This window comes from Eulemur rufifrons, chromosome 7, assembly GCF_041146395.1.
Source record: "Eulemur rufifrons isolate Redbay chromosome 7, OSU_ERuf_1, whole genome shotgun sequence".
In the NCBI taxonomy this organism is placed as follows: Eukaryota; Metazoa; Chordata; class Mammalia; order Primates; family Lemuridae; genus Eulemur; species Eulemur rufifrons.
In genome coordinates this window covers 132,610,957-132,638,830 of record NC_090989.1, presented here as the reverse complement: position 1 = coordinate 132,638,830, position 27,874 = coordinate 132,610,957, and the positions used below count along the sequence as shown (strand labels likewise).

General features: G+C 39.2%; 1 protein-coding gene and 1 pseudogene across 9 annotated transcripts in view; one reads left to right on the top strand and one right to left on the bottom strand.

The window, feature by feature from the left end:
* THRB (thyroid hormone receptor beta) overlaps nucleotides 1–27,874 on the top strand; it is a 361,122-nt gene that overhangs the window by 274,178 nt on the left and 59,070 nt on the right. For 7 of the 9 annotated variants that reach the window (XM_069475449.1, XM_069475447.1, XM_069475452.1 and 4 more), the window contains one exon: nucleotides 18,815–19,072. In XM_069475449.1, the coding sequence (XP_069331550.1) occupies nucleotides 18,815–19,072 (258 nt within the window). Of the gene's footprint in view, nucleotides 1–15,572; nucleotides 15,595–18,814; nucleotides 19,073–27,874 lie in introns of those variants that run through there. The other 2 variants (XM_069475454.1, XM_069475453.1) reach the window with 1 other exon arrangement.
* LOC138388674 (U2 spliceosomal RNA) lies at nucleotides 15,049–15,162 on the bottom strand (annotated as a pseudogene).

Below are 27,874 nucleotides of genomic sequence, written 5' to 3'. Positions count from 1 at the left end.
TGTCTTCAACCGAGGAAAGTGTGAGCCATCCTGACGCCAGCTCCACCCGCCCGCGCTTATGCCCCGACCCACAGCTGCGTGACCGACGCCTTGGTGCAGCAGGGCCAAGGGCACAGGCCAGCAATCAAGTGCCCAGTGTGGCTCCGCGTGGCTCCCCCTCTTCAGCTGTGACCTTGGGCACGTTGCTTTCCCTTTCTTAATATTCAGTTTCTTCATTTGTAAAGTGGAGATGATCGTTATTTATATCAGTATTAGTGTGAGGGTCAAAAGAAATAAAGGAATGTGCTTAGTGCCACGGCTGGGACATAGTGAGCCTCACATACTAAATGATAGATGCCATCGTCTTGCTCCCTCACCACCACCACCACCATATCTGCAGGCCAAAGGCACCACCCTTGCCAGAAAAGCTTATGGGAACAAGCGCAGCTGTCTTGTTCTCTTGCTTCACAGTTAGAGGATAAGTTTGATGACACCTCGTTAACCAAATGCCATCCTGAGTTCCTGAACAACCCATTCCTCAGTCTAGGAAGTAAAGAGTCACAAGTCTGACTCAGAAATGGATCCTCCAGTCCCACCTTCCAGGCCTGATCCTTTGAGAATTACGCATTAATTATAAGTATTGCTTTAGAATGTTTGTGCAGAAGACACTCCTGAAAGTGTATAACTAAAGCTTCTGGGATCTTTTGCTGCTGGCCTGCCTCACAGGACATCTGATTATACTGCACCCTCCTCTCCAGACAAGGATTTCTGAAGATCCTTCTGTGATTCTTATCCAGCCCTTTCTCTTAGGAGGACTCAGGAAATACTGTCCAGGGCTGGGATTAGCCTAATCTCTGTTTTCAAGCAGGGGCAGTTGTATCCATGGTTTAAGTCCCCTCTCTTTTCAAAGTAGACAGTCCACAACATGCTTAATTGATGGAGACCTGGGTAAGATTCAGATCTACAAGATTGAGAATGTGCTTTGCTTCCTGACCCTGTCAAGCCCCTGCCTTTCACAAGAATTTTCCATGTGCCACAAATCAATTGAATAAAGGCCTTTGATCTCCATGTGCACTGGCCAAAAGGACAAAACCTACATTGGCTGGAGTATGGGGCTCATAGACCTGGGACAGCTTGGCCCAGTCCAGTGATAACTTCACCAAACCCACTTCCTAATTAGGTTTCTCTCTCTCCTTCTCTCTCCTCTCTCTCTCTCTCTCTCTCTCTGGGAACTCTTGCCATCTAAGGGTCTGGTCTACTTGTCACCCTTATAATTTCTCACTACTATTCTGACTGCTATTGTTCACATCATACCTCATTGCCAAAGTTGCTCACCCCCTCTTATAGAACGCCATCATTTGCCACCCCCCAGGGGCACCCTGGTTTAGAACATCTACCAGTTACCTTAGCTGAAAGAATCATCTGAACATTTCAGCCCAATATTATTTGATCCTAAATAGGCAGCTGCTGCCTTAGTCCTGAGGACAAATTAGATACGAAAGACAGGGACTGCTAGCTCTGGAAACTGGGGGGTCACTCACTGGATGAGGGCTCTCTGCCTTCACCTCGTCTCACCCTACACTGTGTCTCAGCTCTCCCTGCATTACATGGGAGGCTTCTGATGGAGCGTTGATTGCACTGGTAGTCAGCACATTTGCAGAGGGTCAAGGCTTGGTTTTGTTTTTTAACTGTTCAAGAGGCCTGGATCTGTAGACCACAATCCCCGGGCCATGGACCAGTACTGGTCCACAGCCTGTTAGGAACCAGGGCACACAGCAGAAGGTGAGCAGTGGGTGAGCAAAGCTTTACCTGTATTTCCAGCCACTCCCCATCACTTGCATCACCACATAAGCTCTACCTCCTGTTAGATCAGCAGCAGCATGAGATTCTCATTGGAGAGCAAACCCTACTGAAACTGTACATGCGAGGGATTAAGGTTTCAGCTCCTTATGAGAATCTAATGCCCGGTGATCTGAGGTGGAGCTGAGGCGGTGATGCTAGTGCTGGGGAGCAGCTGCAAATACAGATTATCATTAGCAAAGAGGTTTGACTGCACAATAAATGTAATGTGCTTGAATCATCCCAAACCATCCCCCTCCACCACCATGGTCCATGGAAAAATTGTCTTCCATGAAACCAGTCCCTGGTGCCAAAAATGTTGGGGACCACTGGCCTGGATCAAACCATGCCACCTTCTTGGATTTCAATTTCCTTTTCTATAAATGAGGTTGTTGAACTGGTGTGGCCCTAAAGTCCCTTTTTAGCTCCCACTATTCTCTGAATTTTACTACTCAGAGCCCACTGAACTAGGACCAATTGAGCTAGTTTGCCTCTGAACTGGGCATGGAATATTGTTACACATCAATTTATTAATATCGCGCATGTCCCTAGACAATTGTCAGAAAAACAAAGAGAACAAGATGAAGTGATTTATGAAGTCATCCACTGTGGGTTAGCCAAGGTAGGATCACTTCAGTTTGGCACCGTAATATGCTGTTGTAAAGAAAAGCAAAGACCTTAAAATGAGAAGAAATGACTCTGCAGCTCATCCCTACTGCTCGTTATTTTGCTCCAGCTGTGTCTCCTTCACTTGCCTAAGATAAAAGCCCACATAGCATGCCATCCCAACATAGATCCACCGCAGTCCTCTGAGAAGACAGCCTGGGGTTTATGGTGACAGGACACCTCAAATACCTAACAAATGGGACCTACACATCAATATTAGCGGTGAAGGGAAATGAAAATAAGGTTTGTTTGGGGCACAGGAAATGTCTTATACTGTTTCTTCCCTTGCTGGAAAGCAATTGTGATCAATACCAAGTGCAAATCATTTCTTGTAAGAAAAAAGCATGCATGATTATATTTCCCCGGCACCACATCACAGATGTGCTTATGTGTATTAGTGACTTTAAAAAGTGAGTAATGCTTTATAAATCCCACCATTTTTCCCATCTACCAAAAATAAGTGTCCATGTTATTATGACACCCTTGCTAAAAATTCCATTGATTGGAGTTGACCTTTGATTAAATTAGTGAGTCACTTAAAATACTGGTGTTCCTGTTGGCACTAACCCTATCAGCCATTCATACCTTAGTGTATATTAATTCAATCAGACTTTCTCTCCTGGAATCGGTCACACTGATTGGTGGGGCAAAGCCCAGGGTTAGGGGAAGAATATTTTGAATTATAACCATGAGAAACTCACTCACCTTCCAGGTTTTCAACCTGAGGACTATTGACATTTTAGGACAGATAATTATTTAGTGGGGGCGGCCAGGTGCTGTCCTGTGCATTATAAGATGTTTAGCAACATCCCTGGTCTATACCCACTAGATGCCAGTAGCACACACAGCCCAGGTTGTGACCACCAAAAATACCTCCAGACATTGCCAACTGTCCCCAGGGAGGCAAAAACAAAACCAAAAAAATATGAAAAAGGCATACCTAGGTGAGCCCCTCCAGCCTAGGTGCAGCCCCACAGGCAGGCATGGTAACTTCAGAGTGGCTTCTTCACTTCAACACTTTCCTTCCTCCTTCTCTATTCTCATCCTTTCAGGCAAATGTATCCCTAGAATTGAGGCAGTTGTAGATAGGGCTTCCTAGGAAGTAAACTGCCTATTCCACTTGGTGTAGCAAGTATGGATCATTTTGCAACACCTTCCACTTAACCTGCTACATTGTCCTAAATAAACACAACAATGAAAATACATAAGAGAAACATGCCATGTTTAGGTTGGAGAGCACCTTGGCACCATCTTGGTAATTCAGTTCTGCGGAAGCTGTCATCTGTAGACATGTACCAGAACAAACAAGATAATTGCTAACAGCACAATATTTTTTCTTCTTTTGGTTACCATTTGGTCAGAAAATATCTCATGCCAAATTTTCATACAGCTAGAAATGCTTGTATCTTAAGCTGTGACTTTTTTTTTCTCCAAAAAATCATGCCTTTCAAGTTCCCAAGCATCAGTGTTCTCAGACACTATTGCTCCATGGATGAAATCAGACATGCCTGTTCATTTGGACACAATGTCCTCAATATATTTCTAAAGAAATACGTCCTTTGACTCCCTTCTTTTTTCATTGTTTTTTGTTTGTTCGGTTTTGGTTTTGGTTTTGGAGGTTTTTTTCTTTGAGACAGAGTCTTGCTCTGTTCCCTGGGCTAGAGTACAGTGGAGTCATCATAGTTCAATGCAACCTCAAACTGCTGAGCTCAAGCGATCCTCCTGCCTCATCCTCCCAAGTAGCTGGGACTACAGGAGCACATCACCATGCCCAGCTAATTTTTCTATTTTTTTGTAGAGACAGGGTCTCGATCTTGCTCAGGCTATTGTCAACTCCTGGCCTCAAGCAATCCTCCCTCCTCGGCCTCCCAAAGTGCTAGGATTACAGGTGTGAGCCACTGCACCTGGCCAACTCCATTGTTTTTTGAGGAGAGATTTTGCTTCCTGAAGTGGTGTTTCCTGGGGAAATCGATGAACTTCTCTCAAAGCAATATTTGTGCTAAGATATGGCCCGTGGTAATTACAGGAATTCCCAATTGCCATCAGACTAGTTGACCCATCTTAAAGAATATTCCAGGCACTGCACTGCCCCTTAACTAGTTCTGTGATGGTGGCAAATGCTTTACTTCTCTGGGCTGCAATTGCCTCACCTGTAGAATGTAGCTTGGGAATAATGAAAACAGCTCCCCATTTACAATCTATGACTTTGGCCAACATCTTTGGCTCTCTCAGCCAAGGTTTTCTCACCTGTAAAATGAGGCTATTAATAGCATCTCATTCACAGTGTTGCTGTAGTGAGTAAATGAAACACAATATGCATCATGTTGGTGCATAGTAGGCCCTCTATAAGAGTTAGCTCTCAATATCATAAACTCAAATGAAATTATCCTTTTGTCAAGTTCTGAATTATTTGGTGGCCTTCTAACCTTCCAGATGGACAGCTAAGAAACAAATCAGTTCTTGATTACCTTGCTCATTTTGTTAGTTTTTGTCTTCTTTCTAAGTTTTTTCACGATTTGGAGATAGATCCCACCATAAACACTCACATTTTTAAAAAATTAGCAGCAGCAGCTAGTGTGGGAAACAAAATTCCTCCTTGCACAGCTGTCTCTTGTTTGGTAAATTTATTGCAAGAGAAAAAGATGTAATTAGAAAAACAGCTCTTAGTGTTTGAGGTATAGAGTTAAAATGTCAGAATTTGAAACAGCATTGAGATTGAGCAATAAATCTTTATTGCATACTAAAAATCATATGTTTTCAATTAAAAGATTATGAGACAAAGAATCAAAAGACCCACCCCAGCTCTTCTCCCATCTGGGTAACTTTGAGCAAGAATGTGACCTCTCTGAGCCTTATTTTCTTTAAACTTCTAACCACATATTTTGTTCCATTGAATTTCATTATTTAGCCTGTGATGATCGTCTAAGTCATTCAGTGCTGACTTCCCATTAAGAAGCAGAACTGTCAGATTCCTCAAGGAGCATTTTTCCCCACGTATGTCCATGCTGATGTTAGCTCCTGTACACTGACTGAGTAAATCCAGTCTAGCAAACATTCACATTCGTTTCTATGTATTTCTTTGTTCCATTCAGCCAAGTGAGAGACAGAAACTTGAATAGACTGGTCTACAACATGAATTCACACTCATTTTAAAGGGTCTATCCCAAGGATGATATTGAGAAGAGAGGAGCTAGCAAGTCTATTTGATTTTTACTTCAACCTACAATATACAACTTTACTTCAGCAATAATGAAGTTAATATTTTGGAAACTAGAACTATTCTATTTTATTCACCAAGTGTTCAGAAACTGAAAGAAGACTTGAAGTATTCTTTCTTTAAAGTATTCTTAAATATCCTAGTACATATTATTTCATTCTAATTTGAATTCGCCAATTCTTAAATTACCAGTGGGGCTGAATGCCTATGTATGTATTTAATTGCCCCAATCTTTCTTTTTTGTGTGAAAAAAATGGCTCCTGTATTTTTTTTGTTTTTTACTTAGATTATTGAAATTTATTTATAATCTATATTTTATTTTTATTGATATTAAACAAATTAGATCCTTTTTCATTTTGCATATTGAAAATATTTCTCAATTTGCTGTTTGAATTTATAATATTTAATAAGCATTTTATAGCACTATTTAAGTTTAATTTTGTGACGAAAATCTGTAGAAAAACCCTTCCTATAACCTAGGAAAAATAACTCAAATAACATCATACCATTTTCACTTTATATTCTGCATTTTAGCTTCAAAAAGAATTCACTTAAGTTCATGAACTTGGTGAGCCTTTCATGAATTACAATCTTATATTCTATCACTCCTATTTTGAACTTAAAAATATTAGACACATTTTCCCTATGAAAATGATTTTGTAACATTTATAGATTTCATTAAATTATTGCACTACACTTTATAGAAATGGAATGTTAAAAAGTTGGCAGCCATCCATGAGGTACTTTAATGTATAATATACTCAATTTTTTTCTTCAATCATTTTTATGATTAAGCTATTTATAATGAGTCACATATAGTTCCATAACCTAACTATATAAGCTATCATAAACAAATTTAAATGATACCAGTAACTCACTATGATTCATAATATAACAAATGCATTTGAGTAAAAATGTTTAAGGTAACAATTGTCTTGGCTCCTGGAAATATTTCATTGTCCAGTAAACAAAAATTTTTGATGATTCCTTGTCCAAACATTTGAATAACTTTCATTAAACTTCTGAGTGATTTATATATCTATGAATTAATCCCTGCTAAATGGGAAAAATCAAAACAAATGAACAAACAAAACTATGGCAATATGTAATTGGTTGTCTACAATGTCTAGTTTAGCCATCTTAATGGTATAGTAATTTTTATTCCAAAATGCATGGAAAACTATTGTTTACTTCTGGAAAAATAAAAATAAAAAATTTTAAGGAGGGAAAAAAATAAAAGAAGCAGAATTGTAGCATGGTTGGCTAGAGCTACTCGGGTTTGAATCCTGAATGTCATTTATCCACAGTGCGACTTTGGGCAAGTTGTTTACCCTCTCTGTGCTCCAGTTTCTTCATATAAAAAATAAGGATAATATTTCTACCTCATAGAGTTATAAATATTTAATGGAAAATGCTCAAAATAGGTGCCTGACCCATAATAAGCATAGATAAAATGTTAGTTATTGCTTATTATTTTGTTGGATGTCTCTGAAAAGAAAAACCTATAAAAAATATTAAATTATAATCTCAGAAATCTTGGGGGTTAGATTTTTCTATTTTAATGAATTAAATTTACCAACTAACCATTTAGGAAATAAAGACATTAAATGCACTCCCTTTTCTTCTGCATGTAATTTCCCCAACCTGCAATCCATCAGATATTACTGTCCCCTTTGGTTCCTGAATAGGAAAATCATAAATCTTATCTCTATATAGTATGTATTAAATCCCACCAAAGTTTAAATTGGGTAACCATACATAACAAATTCTTTCTACTTTATGTGGAGACTGGGCCCCTGGAAGAGAGTCTCAAACATTAATGTGCATGTGAATCACATGGGGATCTTGTTAAAATGCAGATTGTGATTCACCAATGCTGGAACCAGAAATCCCGCCTTTCTAACAAGCTCCCAGGTAATGCTGAAGCTGCCGGTCCTCAGACTGCACTTTGAGTAGCACAGGCTTAGATTAGATGTTCCAGAGCCATTTGAGAATGGAGGGGGCACGGGGGCACACCTGGCCTGAGTGGGGGCAAGCAGGCTGGAGAGGGGCAGGCCTGCAGGAACCCAGTGCTGGACTCCTCTCCAGCCGCAGCCTCATCAACTCTATTTTAAGTAATTGAAAGTTTAAGGGAAAAATAAAACCAGGAAAGTACAAAAAAGACAATAGAAATCTCACCTCCTTCTTTTGATTTGCCTGAACTGTAAAAACATCATAGAACAGACAGTACCAAGTGATTTGACCCATCTGTACTCCTAAATTATCTTCCATGAGACAGGCAGGTAAAAAATAATAATAATTTAATCGTTCCTCTATTTATACTGTTGGGACAGTACCTGTGAGGTGCGGGTGCTAAGCTAGACACTCCTAGGGAAACATTACGCTCCCTGCAGGTAATTGTGTCATACCACTAGGGCCCCTTTAATGAAATATATTTTTGGTGTATTTAACAGTATTCTGAGGACCTGAAAACATACAAAAAGCACCTACTCTTAAAAAGTTCTCACCTGTCCAAAACCTCACCTGCTATCATAACCAAGAATTAGATGTGCATAATATGGCAGTGATCCTATTTCTGAACAAAAGAAAAAACCAAACTTTTCTTGATTGAAATGTCTCTTCCCTAAATGAATATCTGCATTTTATCTTGATCTTATGTATTTTTCAACAAAAAAAAAATGGCAAATTAGTCCCACTGGGGTACCAAAAAATGAAAAATTATAGTGACATTCTATAAAAACCCAGGGGAGGACCTATATGTTACTCTGTTAACACCAGTATATATTTTTGTCCATTTTGTTAATCCCCAAGTGTAATTTGTTGAAACAATATATGTTTTGTTGCCAAGTAACGAAACTTTTACAGTGTGATGCATAAAATTGGTCTATTATCCAAGCTATATTTTGTCTTTTATTTGAGAAATTGTAAATCTCAAAGTTTTTTATCCACAAATTATACTCTAGTCCTAGCTTTCAAAGTTAGAAAAGATTCATTTATATTTCCTACTTTGGGAAGGGGTATTGCATGTTTGAAAACATAAAATAGGGCCCATCTTATATGGTATGTTATGTTTTTTCAAAAATGTGGGTTCAGACTGGCAACAAGAATAAACATTATGCTCTGAACTTTTGCACAGGAGAAATCTAATCCTGGCAATAAACATCTGTTCCCTTTTATGTGCATTTGTGGCTCCTTCATATGAATGTTTCTGCAACAGCTGTAGCTTTTCTAATATCCTAAATGGAATCTCTGTGGCCTTTAGAGTAATTACCTCAAAGTTTGAGTCATCCAACCTGAGGACTCTCTGATTAAATCCGGTATGAATTATGGAAAATCAAATGACCATTCCTAGGGGAGGATTCCATTGTGTCCTCCAGAAAGTACTTTCCCAGTCTTCAGGGCCTCTGGTCACTGTTCCAGCAGTCAGCTTGTTCCTATGTGGTTAAATAATTGTAAGACGTTGCCCATGAACTTGGTCACCACCATGTTTTCATGAAGCCAAGTGGAATTTCCACCACAGTCTTTGAACACTCATTGTTTTGTTGTTTTATTTTTAAACTTTGTTTCAGGCTACACTTTAAAATAGATTAATATGCATCCCATTTAAAGGTTCCAAACACACGCTTTTAAAATTTTTTTTAATGGTTTTCACTAATTATCAAGAGATTATCAGTGTAGTTTCTGGTTTCAGAATAATTATTTGAGGTTTCTATAGCCATGGTGGTTGGTTTTCATTAGGATAGTGATTGCCTAATGGAATATACAGGAAAACCAGAGAAGTTGGGAGTAGCCAGATAAGGAAAAGATTTGTTTGTCTCTTAGCAGCTCCCAAATCTCACCCACTTAATGGACTGAGGATCCCTGCCAATGAAATAAGAGAAACCCTCTGCGATAGCAAACTTAAATTCACTTGCACACAGGGACAGAAAAGTCCAGTCTCAACAAGAAAGAAAATTAATAGTCAGGTGCTCAGTTAAAGAAAGACAAAACCTACAGCAATGGAAGGTAGCTACCTGAACAAAGAGGCTAATTTTGCCTATGAGAGGATGTTTCTGAGGGCATATTTCCTGCAACTGGACAAGGGCTGGGTAAGGGCTGGGCAAGGGCTGAGTTAGGGCCCCGTGGACCTTCACGGAGCCGCAGAGTCATCCCCGGGATGAGCGCACCCTGGCTGGAATGTTTGAGCACATTACTCCACCCCATATCTGGTTCATGCATATATTCATTCTATACATGCATAAATACAGTGTCAATAAACTTAAGTTCTTTTTAAATTTTCAATAAAAAATACACATAGAACTTCATTATGTTCTTCCTAACCCCAGTGTCATCTTATTTTAGAGATCTTTGCTGAAGATCTTGAAATAGCCACAGCACTTGGAAAGGGAGGAAATGAAGGAATAGAAGTTTGGGGGAGAACAGTATGGGGACCAAGGGCAGATAAGGAGGAAAGGCACTTGGCTGAGTGACAGGAGGATGGGACAAGCAACAGTGTGAGAAGGATTCTCTCACCAACTTCTGTTTCCCACTGGGTCACGGAGGAGAGGGAGAGAGAAGTCAGACAGCTACCGAGTTTAGATTTCACTCAAGGCAAGGAGCATTTGTTAATATATCAAGAAAAGCTAAACAAGCCATGGCCCCAGCTATTCAGGAGCTCACAAATCGAAAAAGGTGAGTGACCAACAGTACATGGTAACACATTCTAAACAGAATCACAGGAATCAATTAATCTTCCTACCCTATCTGCTCATTTGTTAAAATGATGGAAATAATACCTATTTCTTGGTATGGTCATCCGAGTTAGATAAAATAATGTATGAAAAGTGCTTAGGTGCTATCTGGCACACAGTAGGTTCTCAGTGGATAGTAATTTTTATTTATGGAGCCTAGTCTGGGCAACCTGGCACACAGTAGGTGCTCAGTAAATTGGAGCTGTCATTCACGGTAGTAGTAGTAAGTAGTATACATGTGAAGTACCTTGTACACAATAATAAATACAGTTTCCTTCCTTTCTCATCCTCTCTACCCCCAATTCCGTTAGAAGCCAGTGGCCTGGAAAGCCCCCCTCCCTGTGCCCCCATGTATCTTGCAATGGCCAGAATACTCTGCTCCATTTTGCAGGCTTAAACTGTGGAGAATAGCAAAGTGGTATCTGGTCAGAATCTCAAGAACTATCTACGTCTTCATATTGGGAATCCTATTGCACACCAATAGGAGCTAAGAAGTGATACATGATGCATTCTCTTAGAATAAATAACAAATGGTTTTTGAAGGAAGACAAACTCACCCCAGGCTGGAATAGTAAGGGAAAACTACATGGCTAGGACTGGAACTGAGCTGGGAGAGTTCAGAATATTTGTGTAGGTTGAGAGAAAGAGGGAACATGAGAATGGATCCTACAGGTTCCTTCCCATCAGTTGAGAATCATGGATTTGATCTCTATAATTATGAGTAGTAAAAAAAGGAAGGGGATACTTTGAACACTGACTGTATTTCTGCTCAAGGTCAGACCCGTGTGTTGCCTTACATAATGTTCACGCCAACGCTGTGAGGTATTTTCATTCCACCTCATCCTCAGTTTGCTAATGAGATTCAGCAAGGTCCTGTAACCTTCCATCACAAGTCTCAAAAGTAGTAGTAGCGAATTTTCTTTAAAAATAGCCAACAATTTGACTTTTCTCTATTTTGGAGAAGTCTTTCCTCCCTTGCCCAAATATTCCAAATTTATAAGTCTCATGGCATCAACTGGGGCAGCCCTCCGCCTGCAGAGACCATAAATGGGAATAAACGCTCTGGCTACTGTAGAAGGTTCCCAGGCAGAGCCACCCTGGGGGGATCCCACGGCACTGGGAAACAAGCCAGCAGCCTGCCCTCTGGTGACCAGCCCGCCCCATCCGAAGTAAGCCAGTGTTTCAGCGGTCCTGCAAAGACGGCCTTGAGACACCAGCTGCCTTTCTCTGGCATCTGATATCAACGCCAAAGTAGAAACAGTTGGTTTACCCAGTCTGGGGATGAGGAAGAACAAATAGAGCCATCTAGCTGCCCTTTCTGTATTCTCTGGCCACAGAGCACATCTAAGGCTACACTGCAGCATCTGCCTTTTGTTGCAGAACTGTGATGCTAACCAGTTACGGCTAACTCTGCCTTGCATGGGGCACATTATTGCTCAATCAATAGAAATTCCTGGATAAATAAAAGACTATATGTGCTCTTCAGCTTCGTTAAGGGGTAGCTTTCGTTATTAAGTTCAGTTAGAGCTATAGACATTGACAGATGGATAAGTCGATTAGAGTTCAGTAAAGGAAAAAAAGATGTGGGTACCATTGACATGATACAAGGAGGACATGGTAAGTTCTTGCCTTACAGAAGAGACACAATCAAATATTATAGATATTCTATATCTATAGATATAGATAGACATAGAGGTAAAGCAATTTGCTCCAAATCAGAGCTAGTATATGGCAAAGCCAGAATTTGAACCCTGGCTAGCATAACCTATATTCTTACCCACTATCCTATTCTACCTCTAAAAAGCAAAATAATTTTTATTTTCAACAGAAGTTCTGGGAGAATACTATGGGCAGTAGAAAGTCTACATTGGATTACTTTTAGTGGTGGGTCCTCCTTCTAACAGATGAATGGCTTTTGGATAAGAAAATAGACCTAGAGTCTGTGACTAGGAAATAGTGTTCTCTTTGCAAAGTTGCTGGATTATTAGAAGATAATAGATATTAGTTAGGATATTTTGCTGGGCACTGTGAGTGTTAGCTAACAACAACAACAAAAAAGGAAATTATATACATGTATGTAAAGGGTTGTATCACCAGGTAGAAGATGGGAGGGAGGGAGATACATGGAAAGTGTTATGGAAGTTTGAAGGACGGATAGATTGCTTCAAGAAAGCTTAAACAATGAGCTAGGCCTTGAAGGTTGACTAGGATCAAACCTGTGTCTTCATTATTATGTTATTTGAGCCACCAAGCTAATCAAGCCAGGTATGACGATGGCCAGGCCAGCCTTAAAAGAGACACCCACTTTACCCAAATGCCTCCCCCACCTGCCTTGCACAGCGGCTGGGAACCCAATTTTAGAGATTCATTCCTTGGGCTATGGCCCAACACTTTCCAGACATCCTCTTTAAAATACAACTTCTGCAGGGAGGTGACTCATCCCAGGTTCTTAGCCATTACCGTAGTGGTGGGAGGTCATTTATCAAACTCCTTTCTTTCGGGATGCCTTTAAAAATCATATTTAGAGGACAGGATGTTGGAGAGTGGGGCAAGAGAAAGAGAAGTCATTTGGATGCATAAATGAAGAGATGACACTTAGCGAGTTCTTACAACATGCCAGACACCATTCCAAGGCCTTTTTATGTATTAACCTATTTAATCATCAAAACAATAGTATATCCCCATTTTATAGAGAATCCAGCTTCCAGAAGCAACTCTTTTTTCTTACCTCTCTAGTAACCACTCCTCATGAGGCTACCAAGAAATATAAGGGATGAACCATTTCTTCAAATGGCTTCCAGACTAGATCAGAGGTTATCATCTTTGGCAACTAGAGGCAAATTTAATGATAGAAAGTCAGGATTTAAAAAGTCAGAAGACCTGGGTTTGAATCCAGGCCTATGATGTACATCCATGTCACTTCCTAAATTCAGTTTCCACACATGAAAAATGGGGATAATAATTCTACCTACATTCCCTACCCTCATATATATTTGTCCAGCACCTACTACATATAAGGTTCTTTTCCAAGTGCTAGAGACACAGCAATGACCATAACAGAGCTGGTCCCTGTCCCCATGGTGCTTGCATTTCTTGTAAGGACAGACAAGAAAGTTCTAGTAGGTGATAAAGGATTACGAAGAACTAAAGTCAGAGGATATGTAGAAAATGGTTGGGGGGCTGGTCAGGAAAGGTCCCTCTGAATCCTCAATGACAGGAAGCTGGCTGTATAAGGATTTGGAAAGGGGCACTCCAGGCACAGGAAAGAGCTTCTACAAGATGCCGTGGTGGGAACGAGCTTGCCCTGTAAGAAGAAGCTGCCATGGCTGGAGAATGGGGAGCAGGAGGCAGAGCCCTGCAGAGAAGCTCAGGGGGAGAGGCAGGGATAGGTCCCATGGGGCCTCGAGGCCACATAAGGCCTTAGGACTTTATTCCAATAGTGATGGGAAGTCATTGGAAGATTTTAAGCATCAGAAAAATATACTCTAATTTATACTTTTAAAAGCTCACTCTTGCTGTTCTGTGGACAATGAATTATAGGTGGCTGAGAGCAAAAGCAAGGAGACCTGTTATGAATATGCATGAGTAATGGGAAAATTGAATGAGACAATAAGTATAATTTCTAAAGAATGTTCAAAGTACTAATCAAATGATAGGTCAATTGCTGCTCATCAAACTAAGGCCAATAATGAGAACACATCTGTTAACAGTACAAAAGGTAAAGAGAGCAGATGAAATGCTTGTTTGAATTTTAGCTTCCTTGTCAATCAAGCAGTCCATCAACGTGTACTTCCCTGGATATTTGCGAAGATGAAGAAAAGTGTCTAGGTCAGTACCTGGCTTATAGTAAATGCTCAACCAATTATTAGTCTCCTTCTGTCGTATATGATTCTAAAAAATCAGTTAATATGTACATAGGCTGAGAATTCAGCAATGCTAAACCTTATGGGTTGAAGTAAAAAATTGAAATTAGAGACCTCATACCTAATAGTCAGATGCTATACCATGATAATTCTACACACTTGCTAGGGTGGCAAAGCACACTATATACACATGCCCTTAATACAGGATATGGTTTGCAGTCCCAGTACCTAATATCTGTGGTCTTTTAATACAAGCTAAACACTCACAATGAGTGCCATGAAATCCCAGCCTGACCCTTTCTGACCACTTTGTCATAATCCTATTTCCTTTGCCTTAGCTTTTTTCTAAGGTATCAGCTCGCTCTTGTGTCCTTAAATACTTGAATATTTTAATATAATTCTCCCTTTTTTGATGGACAGATTTATTTTCTATCATCTTTAATGAAATTTCCAGAGATAGGATGCAGGTAGTTATGTTAATGAGATTTATGTTTGCTTCTCTTTTGCAAAAGAATCCTTTGGATCAGTGTTGTGACAGTCAAAGCCATTAGAATGATGGTCATGAAATGGAAATTCAATCAGTTGCATCTAAACTTCCTTGAGACACACAGGTCAATGCAGTTCACATGTTACTATCTAGTTATTTTCTTTGATTCTACTTATTTATTAATTCATTGTAATTGACAAATTAAAATGGTTAATTGTGACTGTGAAGTATTAAAAGCCAGATGTTAGCTGGGATCCATTAAAGAGCAAAGGTTCATGCTTCATGTGAATAATAAGATACAATCATTTCTAGAATACTCCTTTTTAAACTGATAAGAACAGATACTACACTTTGATCTTTGCCAAAAGGCTGAGAGGTGATAGAATACTCCTTTTTAAATATATATATATATTTCCACTACTGTGTGCATTGTGTTCCAGATAATGCTCAGAACAATAGGTTTTTTGAGTAAACACTTATTTACATCCATACCTGCAATCTCCAAGATAACATCCAATTAACATCTGACTTCATGCTTCACTCAGTAGACCCCAAAACAATGGATGAATTTTTGAATGATAATGAAAATTTACTCCAAGCCCGTGGAAAACATTAGAGTCTGAGAAAGAGACTGCATACTAATCCAAAACCTACCAATAATTTATTTTCTTACCTGCAATTTGTCTTACCCCTGTGGATCTCAAACTGTTGTTTTTTATCAGAATGACCTGGAGAAATCAGTAGATATACACATGCCCGGGCCCCTCCAACTTCAAAAAGTCTGGTCTTCAATGTCATTTAACAGTATCTCAGGTGATTCTGATACACACCAAATTTGAGAATCACTGACTTAATCTTTTGGGATGTTAATCCCTCCAAAAAGGAATGTCCCACTGATGTGAGTTTTTTAGGGAACCAAAGGATATGGACATTGGACATAGTAATAGCAGGAAATTACTGAAAACCACTATTGCCAACCATGTGTATGTGGAGGTAACTGGTAGTTCCCCCACCAACAGTACATCCGGTAGGTAGAATTGAAGGAGCCTGGTGTAGTAGCTGTGGCATTCCTCCCTGGGAATGGACTAGGAAGTGCATGTGCCCCCCTGTTCTTGAGAGGATAAGAATCAAGAATTCTCCTTAAATAAATCCCTGTTGAGTTTTCCCATGACCCAGCCAGGACTTCTCAGTCCGCATGTTTCCCAGCAGTGCTCCAACCAATAAACCTGCCAATTAAGCAACTGAATATCATTATTGTGAATGTAATTACAGACAGTAATTATGAGCTTGTAAATGCCTCCTGTGAATGGAGCCCTTTTCCCAAACCATGTCAGCTGCTTTTCTTTGGAAAGTGGGAGGCAATCCTATCCCTTGCCTCACCCCAAGTATAGCCTCCCCTGCTTAGAAGAAACCTCCTTGGGGAGGGGTAACACTTGAAGATGCTGACTCGGGAAAGGGGGGGTTGGGAAAAAAAATATGAAACTATTGTTTTTAACTTGCACTGCTCACTTAATAATTTATCATGAATATTTCCCATATTATTTCATATCATTGTACAAGAAATAATGTATACATTATGAGGACATACTGTATCTAACAAGATATACTGTTAGACTCTTTGATTCTGTAAAATAAAAAAAAAAAATAATAATAAAAAAAAAAAAAGAAATACCAAAAAAACAAAAAAAAAAAAAAAAGAAGAAACCTCCTTCTTTCTAGCCCAAGGGACATACTAAGCAAGCTTTAATAGGCTGTATTTTAAGGGGGAATGTCCCCTTGGGGTGAAGTCCCTTTCAGCATCTGTCATCCAAGCAGTGTTTCACTAGGAAGCAGTGACTACCCAGTTTGTATTTCTTAATTTCTGTTAGGGCAGGGTAATTAATACCAAATTTTAAGAACTTCTGCAGAAAAATCAAAAACTGAAGTCTTTACAAAATAGTTTGAGAACTTTAACATTATTTAAATTAAGCTTTACAGGATGCAATTTGCTGAAGATTTAGAGTCTCTGAAAATAAAGTAGAAACATGCATAGAAACATGCATGGGCGAGAAGACTTTTCATGTCTATAAAAATAAAATGAATCTCTTTAGGTCCCAAATTAACCCTTGCATTCAGTAGCTTTATATTTAGCTCATGAAAACCTCAAACCTTCATGGATAATAGATATTTGAATGAGTTCTACATATTTAGCTTGAAATGCAATGCAACCTCCCAAGATCTCAATCTGCTGCTTTCTTTTAATGGATAGTGAGAATAAGGGCCTGTAATTGCACCAGTAGCTGCCTCAGTTTATATGTTGAAGAACTGAGTCCAGATCTTTCTGATTCATCCTGTGATAAATAATGCCATGCAAACTTTGAGAAGGAAGAATTTAACTTACCAGATACAATGCCTAGCACAGCCCTTTGCATAAGTGAATTTTCAGAACTCTTCTCTGAATTAGATCAAATTTTACACCCAAGAACTAGCATATTGTATGATTTTTTTAAAGGAGACCTATTACTTACTGGCCAAATTAAGGTATTTCAAGCCACAACATTTCCACTGACGGTGACCAAAAATCATATGTTGATTATTACTTTGTTATTGTTATTGTTGTTGTTCATGGTTTTCTCCTGGAGTAGAAATAGAGTGTGCACAGGCATTGGAATTTTCTTACTGTAACATGAAGACCCAGAAGGGTACATGCAACTTCCACAAGTGAGAAACCATCCTAAGCAACATCAACTAAAAACATTAGGCAGTTTTAGAGAGGGTGCTTATGAAAGCCTAAAACATGTTTAACCCTTCTGTTAAATAATTTAAAATTCATCTTAAATGTATGAAAGGAAGCTTAAAAATTCCCTGTGATAGTCACAGGGCAGGATGGACTTGTCTCTCTAAGCACCAGGGACATGGGTGTCCATGATCTTTTGATAATTTCAGCACGAAAGAAAACTCACATGTAAATTAAAGTCTTTCAATCACTGTATATGATCACTTTAAGAGGAGAGCTCTATTTATATTAATTTTTTTCTAATTTTGACAAACAGTAGCTTAAGAATTTCTGCAAATATGGATGACCAGATGGATTATGTTTTTTAATGTGTACAATATGCATACAAATATATATACACATATATTAGCTTGCTCATTTGTGCTCTCTATGCCCATGTATACTAAATATATTCAAGGAGATAAAAATGAAATACCAGGAAAGGTTAGTGTGAGAAATTTTTCATTACATTCCATTTTTTCCATTTTCTAGAGGCCGGATCCTCAAGTCCCTATAAACTGAATCGATAAAAACAATATAATATACATAAATAATTAAGCAGCTGGTGCCCCAACAAAAGAGGTTTTCGGCTCATCATTCTATCATAAGGGCTGTTAATTTGCTCCATAGCTAAAGCACTACGTGCTTCCCTTCATCTGATCTTATTGCCAGTTTGGGACAACATTGGAGCTGAAGCCATTTATAAAACATATAAGATCCAGTTCTTATTTTTTTTTCAGGCTATCAAGGGTAGAAGATGGTAAGAACAGAGTTGTCACTCTCGGTGTGGCCACGTGAGCCTGTCCCACTTAAGTAACAGGGTGTCCCTCAGGTCAGCCTGTGATAAAACCCAAGTCAAACAAGGCTGGATCCTGGGTGTTTTATGTCCTAAGGACCTGAAAAGTGTTCACGGCCAGCCCTGACCCTCAAGACCTCAAATGGTCATCTAAGCAGTAACATAAATTGGTGTAAACTTGCTTTTGGACCATTGCTGTGGAAGTGGGATGGGTAAAAGCACGTTCTTGCCATGGAGGAACTAATGTCTTTTTAGGCACTTAAAATAAGGGGGGATATGTTGATTACTCCGGCAGGCAATCCAACTGCCGTGGCTAAATGCCCAAGGCTGACAAATTCTGCATCTTATCACCACCGTCAAGTGGCATGCGAACACTGTCAGCCTGAAAGAATTGAGAAACAACTTGCCTTCCAAAGCTCTGCATCTCAGCAAAACCTTGACAATGCCAACAGCTCGTCATCTCATGTTTTTCCACCCTCTAGAAAATGGCCTTCCAGCCTGGGACAAACCGAAGCACTGCCCAGACCGAGAGCACGACTGGAAGCTAGTAGGAATGTCTGAAGCCTGCCTACATAGAAAGAGCCATTCAGAGAGGCGCAGCACGCTGAAAAATGAACAGTCACCACATCTCATCCAGGCCACTTGGACTAGCTCGATATTCCATCTGGACCACGATGATGTGAACGATCAGAGTGTCTCAAGTGCCCAGACCTTCCAAACAGAAGAGAAGAAATGTAAAGGTAACCAGATTATTCTTAGACCATTATCACATGTTTCAACAAGGGAAAAAAATTTCCTGTTGTAACCATGTGCTCAGTCTACATTTCTTCCAGTGCATAGTGTCCATGTGTTTTCCCCAACTGTTCTGTTCCTAGGCTTCTTTATCTTCAAATCTTCTTTTAAACATAAATAAATGAGATCCAAAGGAGAGCAGTTCATTGCAGTTTCATGTAGTGTTGGCGACGCTTGGGGAGAAGACATTTTTACTTCTCTAATTAGCAGAAGGGTTGTTAGTTTTGGCTTTAATTCTATTTTTGGAGCTGAGCAGAAACAGACATTTCTGTAGTTATATGAACTACTTGCTTTGAAGTGCGTGTGTGTGTGTACATTTCTTTTCCCACGTTTCCCCACATTTTTGTGTGTGCATTTTCTTTTCCCAGTTGTTCCAGTTGCTAATGGGCTCTCCATGCCTACGTTTAACCTAAATAGACAATTCATGCTTGAAAGAGAGGTTTTAAGTTGTTGTCTTTTACTCACTAAATCCTTGTGTCATCATCCTGAAAGGAGAGATTATGGTGTTAGGAGGTTGTCACCTCATAAGAAAAAAAAAATGTTGAAGTGGCCTAAGTTCCTGATTGCATTAGATTTAACTGTTCTTTACCTCAGGTCGCCTCCACCCTGACAGATGTCTTTGTGCTGATCGCTTTATTGTCTTAGGGCTCCCCAAAATCTTTGCTTCTTAAATCAATGTGTGTCTTTCAATGCGCAAGACGTCAATTTGTGTCTTTAAATGTCCAAGTTTATGTAACATCCCATTCTTTTTCAATTTAACATTCAAAAAAAACAACAAAAAAAGATCTTTTTTTTTTCTTTAAGGATTTTGACTCATGGTAAAATTTTAAATTGTGTGTTTGAAAATCTCACAATCATATACCATTATATAATAATGAAAGTTTGCAAAGACTCCTATATATGAGCCAGGAAGGACTCTTACAAACTGTTCTAACTTGAACATAAACACATGATTATATTTATCCTTCCTGCAAAAGAGCTGGTCTTTTAGCTTGTCTGAAAATACTTTGAAAGCTTCTGAGAACTACCAGTTTACCTGGGAAATTGGGCGTGCAGATTGTTTCAGTTGAAAATAGGGTTATCCAAAAACTAATAGTGAAATAGTGTCATGAGCTCTGATTTGAGAACAGTCAAAACTATACATGTTCCCTTTGGAGCGGTCTGTGTTTCAACTGTCCCTCATATTTATGATTTAGATCTGAGAAATTGAAGAAGCTATTGAGAAAAAGTGTAAAATAAGGTTTTTTCAAAGGAGTCAGGATGTAGGGCGTGTGTGTGTCTGCGTGCATGTGCCAAATTTGTTTGAAATACAATTGAGATTTAGTCCTAGCATTTGTGACCAGGTGTGTCTTGAAATTTTATGGGCTGACATTAAAACCATGTCAGGTTACAGTGAAATGCCAACAGGAAACTCTAGTATCTCATGATCTAAAAACCTCATAAACTAAATTCGATGCATTCACAATTGGTACCCATGTTCATTCATTCATTCATTCACAGAGCCCATCTATATCTCCATCATTTATGAGAACTCTTGGCCTTAGATACCTAAAGCTCCAACACTACACTTTTCAATTTGCTGGTGCACCCTTAAAAGTGACAGGAAACGGTCTCTGTTTGTATCCAAGGCCCTAAGTATATAGCACAGTGGTTAAGACTGCAAATTTTTGAGACTGATACATTTGAGCTACAATCCTAGCTAGCCTTTCTACTTTCTGTCCATGAGCAAACTTACATGATTGTTAATACAATTAAACAACATAATGTACCTGAAATGGTACACTCTGAATAGCAGCTATCATTATTACTATGATCATTATTATCATTAGCTATACATAATTAAATTATGATTTAATCAAGTTCCTTGGACCGTACTGTGTGCCTGGTGAGGAGTGAAGGGCCGCATGACAGATGGGAGCGGGGGGAGCATGAGGTTTCAGGGAGGTGAGAGTCGATCGTCCATTTTGCAGTCATTCAGCTCTCTTTCACTGAAAGTGAATCATTTAATAAGAAAATATAATTAAATTATGAAAGTTCTTCCTCAAGATTTTAATATTTAAAAGGAAAACAAGTAAGATTAAACTCTCCTGTCATTTCCTAAGTACCCACCAGGGTCCACCTTGACACAGATGTGAGGCAATGCCTGGGTTCGTTCAGCATGAAAATGCCACCAGGATGCCTACATAGTTATGACCCAAGAATTTTATATAATAAATTTCACTCATTTGCAATGGACACCTGTATTTTAGTGATGCACCGGTGAGGCCAGGACAACAGCATAGTTAGCCTTTCCTTTACAGAGTTGGTTCTCCATCTGCTCTGCTTGTCAGCTACCTCTGTGTAGTCACAAGGAGGAGAGTTCTATTTTGATGTCCATCCACACTGGGTGTGTATTTCCTGGCTGTCTAACCCCCATGCATGCTTGATATCTCAGTCCTGGGCTACAGATCCATGCATTTGCCCATCAGTGTTCACTGAGTGCCCACTGTGTGCAGGATATAGTCCTTGATGTCCAAGCACAAAGAAATGACAGCAGAGCTAAAAGGACATCCAACTAGCCCTATTCCAAGGACCCCAAGTGGAAATGATAAGAACCAAATAGCCCTATGGATACAAAAAGTTAAATCTGTAGGAAAGGATCCAAAAGACAAATTGACTGCTTGAAGTTGTGCAATAAGCCCATCTCCCAAACCAGTCATCTGGCCAGGCTAGACCAGTGTACCTCTAAGTGTGGTTTGTGGACTGGTTTCTGGACTGTGGACTTCTGCAAAATGTTTATTACCACTTCTATTGATGCAAGTACAGAAATTGATAGTAAGCTTTCAAAATTTTCATAGCAATTTGACATTGCCAGTGACATCCAAGTGCACGATCCATGGATTCATCTTGCTGAACAGGATATGGGCCAGTTGGGTGTTGTCAAACTTGCCTGGTCAGTTATATGTGCCTTAGTATGTAAAAGTTTTTTTTTTTATTTAAAAAAAATTTTTAGAGGTGAGGTCTCACTATGTTGCCCAGGCTGGTCTCAAACTCCTGACATCAAATGATCCTCCTATGTCAGCCTCCTGAGTAGCTGGGACTGCAGGTGTGAGCCGCCATGCCTGCCTTGCTATATAAAAGTCTTGTGTAGTAGAAACATGTGTTGGTCCATAGTGAACCAGATTTTTTTAAATAGTCTTTTGCATCAAATAGTATGAGAATCACTGATTTATGTTTATAGTACTTTTAAATGTTTTCTTTTCTTTAGGGCTTATTTTTGGAACATATTATTTTATTTTTCATTTTGGTCTGATACTGCTTTTATTTTAATCTGCATATACCTATGCACCTATCTGCTACAATCATCCTAAGTAAATTAATTGCTAACACATTTAACTAGAATGAGAGCTCTGGAGCCCCTGCACTCTGTTGCAGAGCCCACAGTTCAAATCTGCTGTAGTGTCAGAGGCTATTTTAACCAGGAGTGACTCATTCTCCTCCACTACCCACCCTTACCTACCCAGCTCCATCCTTCTGTCTCCACGTTACACTTCTTTGGAGTTTTTATTGCAATTTGAACTGATTGCTCAGCCACGAGGACCACATCCTGCCCCTGTCTGCCTCTTCCCTCCCCAGAGTCTGAGATAATCTATTTGGTGCTATTCAAAGTGTGGTCCAGCAGCCAGTAACACTAGCAGAACCTGGAACTTGGTAGAAATGAGAGTCTCAGGCTCCACCCAGACTACTGAATTGGAAGCTCTGGAGAGGGGCCCAGGAATCCATGTTTTAACCAGCCTTACCGGTGATTCTTATTATTATTACCTGAGTATCATGAAGTGCTTGAGAATACTCTTGGGCGCTTAGTACAGGAAAGAGTCTGCCACCTAGTGGGCACTCGGGGAATATGCATTTTTCTTCCTTTCCTCGACTGCACCTCGGGAGCCGCTTGGGTCCCTTCGTTCCTAATTGGGCCTTTCTTTCAGGCCTGGCTTACCGTCATTGCCAACCGGAAGGTCTGCTTAATCTGTCTGCCTGGTAACACACCCCTCTGGGACTTTAGCCCTTCTGAGAATTCCACACTGTGTGATAGGGCACGGATTGCCCCCAAGTTCTTACAAGGCTCCTCCCCATTGCCCTCTCACGCCCTCCTGAACTTCTCCCCAGGAACCACAGGGTCCCGCCAGCCCCACAGAAACTGTCCTAAACAGACACTTCCCCCGTGGAGCTGGACCTAACCAGCCTCGCTGAACCCAGACAGTCAGGCCTCCATACTCTGGTGTTGCCCTTGATGTCAACCAGGGACCTTTCTGAAACACTGAAACCTGGTGGAAGAAACAAGGCAGGGACTGACCCACCTGGTGCGGTCAGAAAAAGGACAGCAGCGATCTAGTGAATTCACTGAAATTTCTCTGTGCTTAATATAGATATATATATGATGAAGCCTCAGATACCCAGGAAGGTAAGAAAAAATAGTCCAAATAATTTGAAGAAGTTGTTTTCTCTCATTATAAATGTCCTATATGTTCATTATAGAAAAAAATGAAATTTCTGTCATTTTTTAAAATTGTAAATAATTTTGTAAAATCATTTGAAATTCCACCCCCCCAAGACAAGCACTGTCAATTTTTATTATATTTCAGTCTTTTTTCTGTGCATATCTATTTTTTACAAACTTGGGATCATAGTAGGCATACCATTTTTGACCACCTTTTGATGCTTAACAACATGTCATGGACATTTTCCCATGTCATTAAATATTCTTCTGAATTCTGACTTTTATTGGCTATAGATTATTCTTATTTATAGATGTGCCATAATTTATTAAGCCAGCCCCCAAGATTTAGACAAGTTAATGTAATTTTTAAAACAATATCTTATGTCAGCAAAGGGAAGACTATTAACTCTTCATAAAGTGAAAATAAAATGAACCAAATCAATAACTTTAAATGATGTATAATTCTCATTTACCAAAATAGCAAAGTGTTCGAAAAGTTGGAGACATAAGTGAAAGTCACTGTGTGTGTTATAATCCTTCAAGTTAGACATACATTCCCATTTTCAGCAGGTGATTGCTATCTTTGTCTTTAAGTAAAACACAAGGACATCTCCAGGTGAATAAGTATTTTAAATGGTGGAGGATTAAAAAGCTTGAGCCCTTCCACCAGCACTGCCATCTGCTCCATCCATCTCCGCTCTCCACTCCGTTCCTACTCACCATCTCTCAGGCTCTGCAGTCCCAGCTGAGAGCACCAGTGATTCATGTACTTCGAGGCACTCTGGAGCCTCAGCAATCAACACGAGAACAAGGGCTCTCTACCAGTTCCTGGCATATGTCAGATAGCCGCGGGGTTTGATACTTCAAAAGCAGGGAAGAATACCCTATATTTATGCCAGGGCAGACAGAAATAGAAGGACAAGAAAAGAGGGGGAAAAAAATTGGCAGGTAGAATGAAGGGGAAGGAAAAAAACTGGAAACAGGACAATGTCAAAGGAAGGCAAACAGAAATTCAAGACCCTGGCTCATCCAACTTCAGTTTTCATTGAGATGCAGCATGGAGCAGGGCATGGATCACCTCGGGTTTTCCACGTCCGACTTAACAGTGTCTATCATATTGTAAAACGCAGACGTAACCCAGCTGTTCTTCTCATAATACTCTATCCCACGGAAACACTTACACAAGGGCACAAAGATCTGTGTCCAAAAGTGTTCTTTGTTCCTTGGTTACTGATAAATTGGAAGCAATCTAAATGTCCATCCACTGGGGAATGTTCAAATAAATTATGACATATCTAAGGTATCTACCTAGGGAAAAAACATGTTTTAAAAAGGTGATTTTAGAAATGTTTAATGAAAACAAGTATGCCTTAAGAATAGTATGACCCTGTTTTTAGCTTTAAAAATCTATATAGTTGTGTGTGCATAAATGTGCATAAAGTTCCCAGGTATACATCAAACATGGTTCAGTAGACACCTCAAAAAGAAAGGGTAGAAAAAGAAGTGTGCCAATATTAACTTTATATGCAACTGCATTCAGAAATTTTTGCAAGAATTCATTAATGAATAACTTGTGTAATTGTTTTTAAATGTTAAGATCATATGCTTTACAGCCAGGCTTAAGTTGACTTATTGCTCTTTAATTCACCAGCTCATGGAAAATTTCTTAACCTCTCTGACAATCAGTCCCCTTTTTTGAAATGGGGGAATAATATCCACCTGTCAGATTTGTTGTAAAGATAGAAGATAATGTGTGTAAAGCACCCAATATAGTGTCTGGCACTTAGTAGAGACTGAACAATGATAACTGTTCTTAGAATGTAGACAATCTCTGAGCCTTGTGCCCACCTCCTCCAGTTTTTGCCACCCTTTCTGACCTTGAAACACATTGAAGAACTATATAAAAATAAATGAAAAGAAGCAAAACAAAACATCATGTACACAGCTATAATGGAGGCATAAACAATTGAAAGAAGAATCCATAGCAACAACCAAAGTATTTTTTCAAATTCTTTTAAAAATTAAAAGAATTAACATTCCATTTTTAAAGTAGCCCTCCAATATGATAAGCATATTTTCCCTTGTGGGGAAAACAGGGAAAAATACATTAAAACAGTACTGGCCCCCAAACCTAAGCTATGATCACCATGAAAACACAGCACCAGCTTCAAGATAAATTGGGAAATCAGTTTCCTTACACTATCTCTTTCAGGGTTCTTACTTCCCTTTGGGACACTTTCCCCAGGAACATAGAAGTCTTCGCACTACCCAGACCCCATTATAAGTTCTCCAGAAAGTCTAGGCTTCTCCCTGCTTCAGTTTCTGAAAACATACTCATTCTCCATAATAAACCTAGTCCCCTAAAGGTGTTGGTGACTGGTACTGGCTTCTATCCTTACCTCTAGGGGGCAGGAAGGTTTTGGGTTTGGGGTACCCTTGGAGATACAGAGACCTCATGTCAAAGGTAACTTCTAACAGTGGCATTGCAGACAAAGATGCAAGTATATTAGGGAACCATTTCGCCTGTATGTATGGTGTGCTTTGGCACAGGGCTGGTTTCTCTCTCCAGTTTTTTCATTCTGTGGCTGATTCTAATGGCAAGCTATATTTACAGATTGGTCTTTCAGGTCTGGGCTAGTTCAGCCCCCTTGATTGAACTGGCATAAATATGGTACACTGCAAGGGTACCAGAAATTCAGAACCAGCTTAGCTTTGGACATAAGATGAGAGTCCATGATGCAAAGCCATTCTCCATGCCATTGACCTGATGCAGGATTACTACCTTTGGTGATTTCTAGCCCCATGACATCTGTCAGTTTTGGCTTATACAAGGGACTTGACTTTATTAAACTGTACTTCCTCTTAAAATATAGAATTATACTGTAAATATGACTGTTTAACTCAATTATCTATATTATGAAGTGACTTGGCATTTGAGTTAGAATATTGTGTGCAGATTGATAGCTTATCAGTCTAGATGGCAATATTCTATGAGTAGCAGATTTTACTCCAAGTCTCATAGTTGGCCCACACATATAGCACAGCTATAAAGGCCATACTATTTTAAGTCAGGCCTCAGAACTAATGAAAATATACTTATGCAGCTCTTTATTTGCCTAGCTCAGGAAAGAACTTCTTATAATAAGTCTGAGATATGAAAGTAAAGGTCAAAACTGTGTAAATAAAAGGAGCTACTGCCCTTTAAGGGAAAAAAATACATGTTAATTTTTGCAGCAGTTTCCATTGAATGGGTTTCCAAGGAAACAGGTATCTGCAGTGGGTTCATCCCACTTAATATTTATGTGCAAACATAGGAAATAGTGCTTTCTTGTTATCTTTTCCTGGTTACACATGATATGCTCATTCTTAAATTTCCTTTGAAGTGATCATTCTATGTTCAAGTCTTATTTCTTCCCTAAAAAAAAAAAAAAGAAAGAAAGAAATGAATTCCCATTCTATGATTTTTTCTTAAGGCTTTGCAATCTCAAGAATGTAAGCCTGGTGATTACCAGGCTTTTTTTGTTAAAAAGAAAATTACGTTAATCAACCTTACCCACCCTTTTTGAATCAATCAAAGGCTAATGGATTTTGCTTGTTGTTTTATTGCAAATCTGCTTACTTTTGAGTTAGTTTCTAAGAGGTGAACTGAAAAAACAAAACTGGTGGCAAAGGATCACCAAGTCTTCAAGGTTGAGTAAGTAGTATGTTGTCTTGGAAGATCTAGGGCAGACCTATAACTTCCTTTTTATATTTTATTTTAAAGTCATCCAAGGTTTACCAAAAAGTTGCAATCGTGCAGAGAATGCCCATAGAGCCTTCACCTGGATTCACCAATTGTTGAGATTTGGCCACATTTGCTTTATCATTCTCTGTATAGGAATATTTGTGTTTGCATATATATATATATATATATATATATGTATCTCATTATCATTATTATTTTTCAGAGCCACTTGAGAATAAGTTGCAGACATCATACTCTTTTAACTCTAAATACTTCAGTGTGTCTCCTAAAATGAAGGAAATTTTCTTAGAAAAACATGGTAAAATTATCAGGAAATTTAACGTGCTAACTGCCGTGTGAGTTGTATTTAACTCATGCTAGTTTTGAGCCCGGGACATCATGAAGCATATGTAACTCAACATGTCTCTTTACCTTGGGAGCCACGTGAACTGTTTTTCAAGTTGCATATAACTCGGGCACAGAAACAATAAAAGAATAACAAATTTTCCATTAAATTAGAAAAGATCATTTTGTTTACAAGTTTTTATTCTA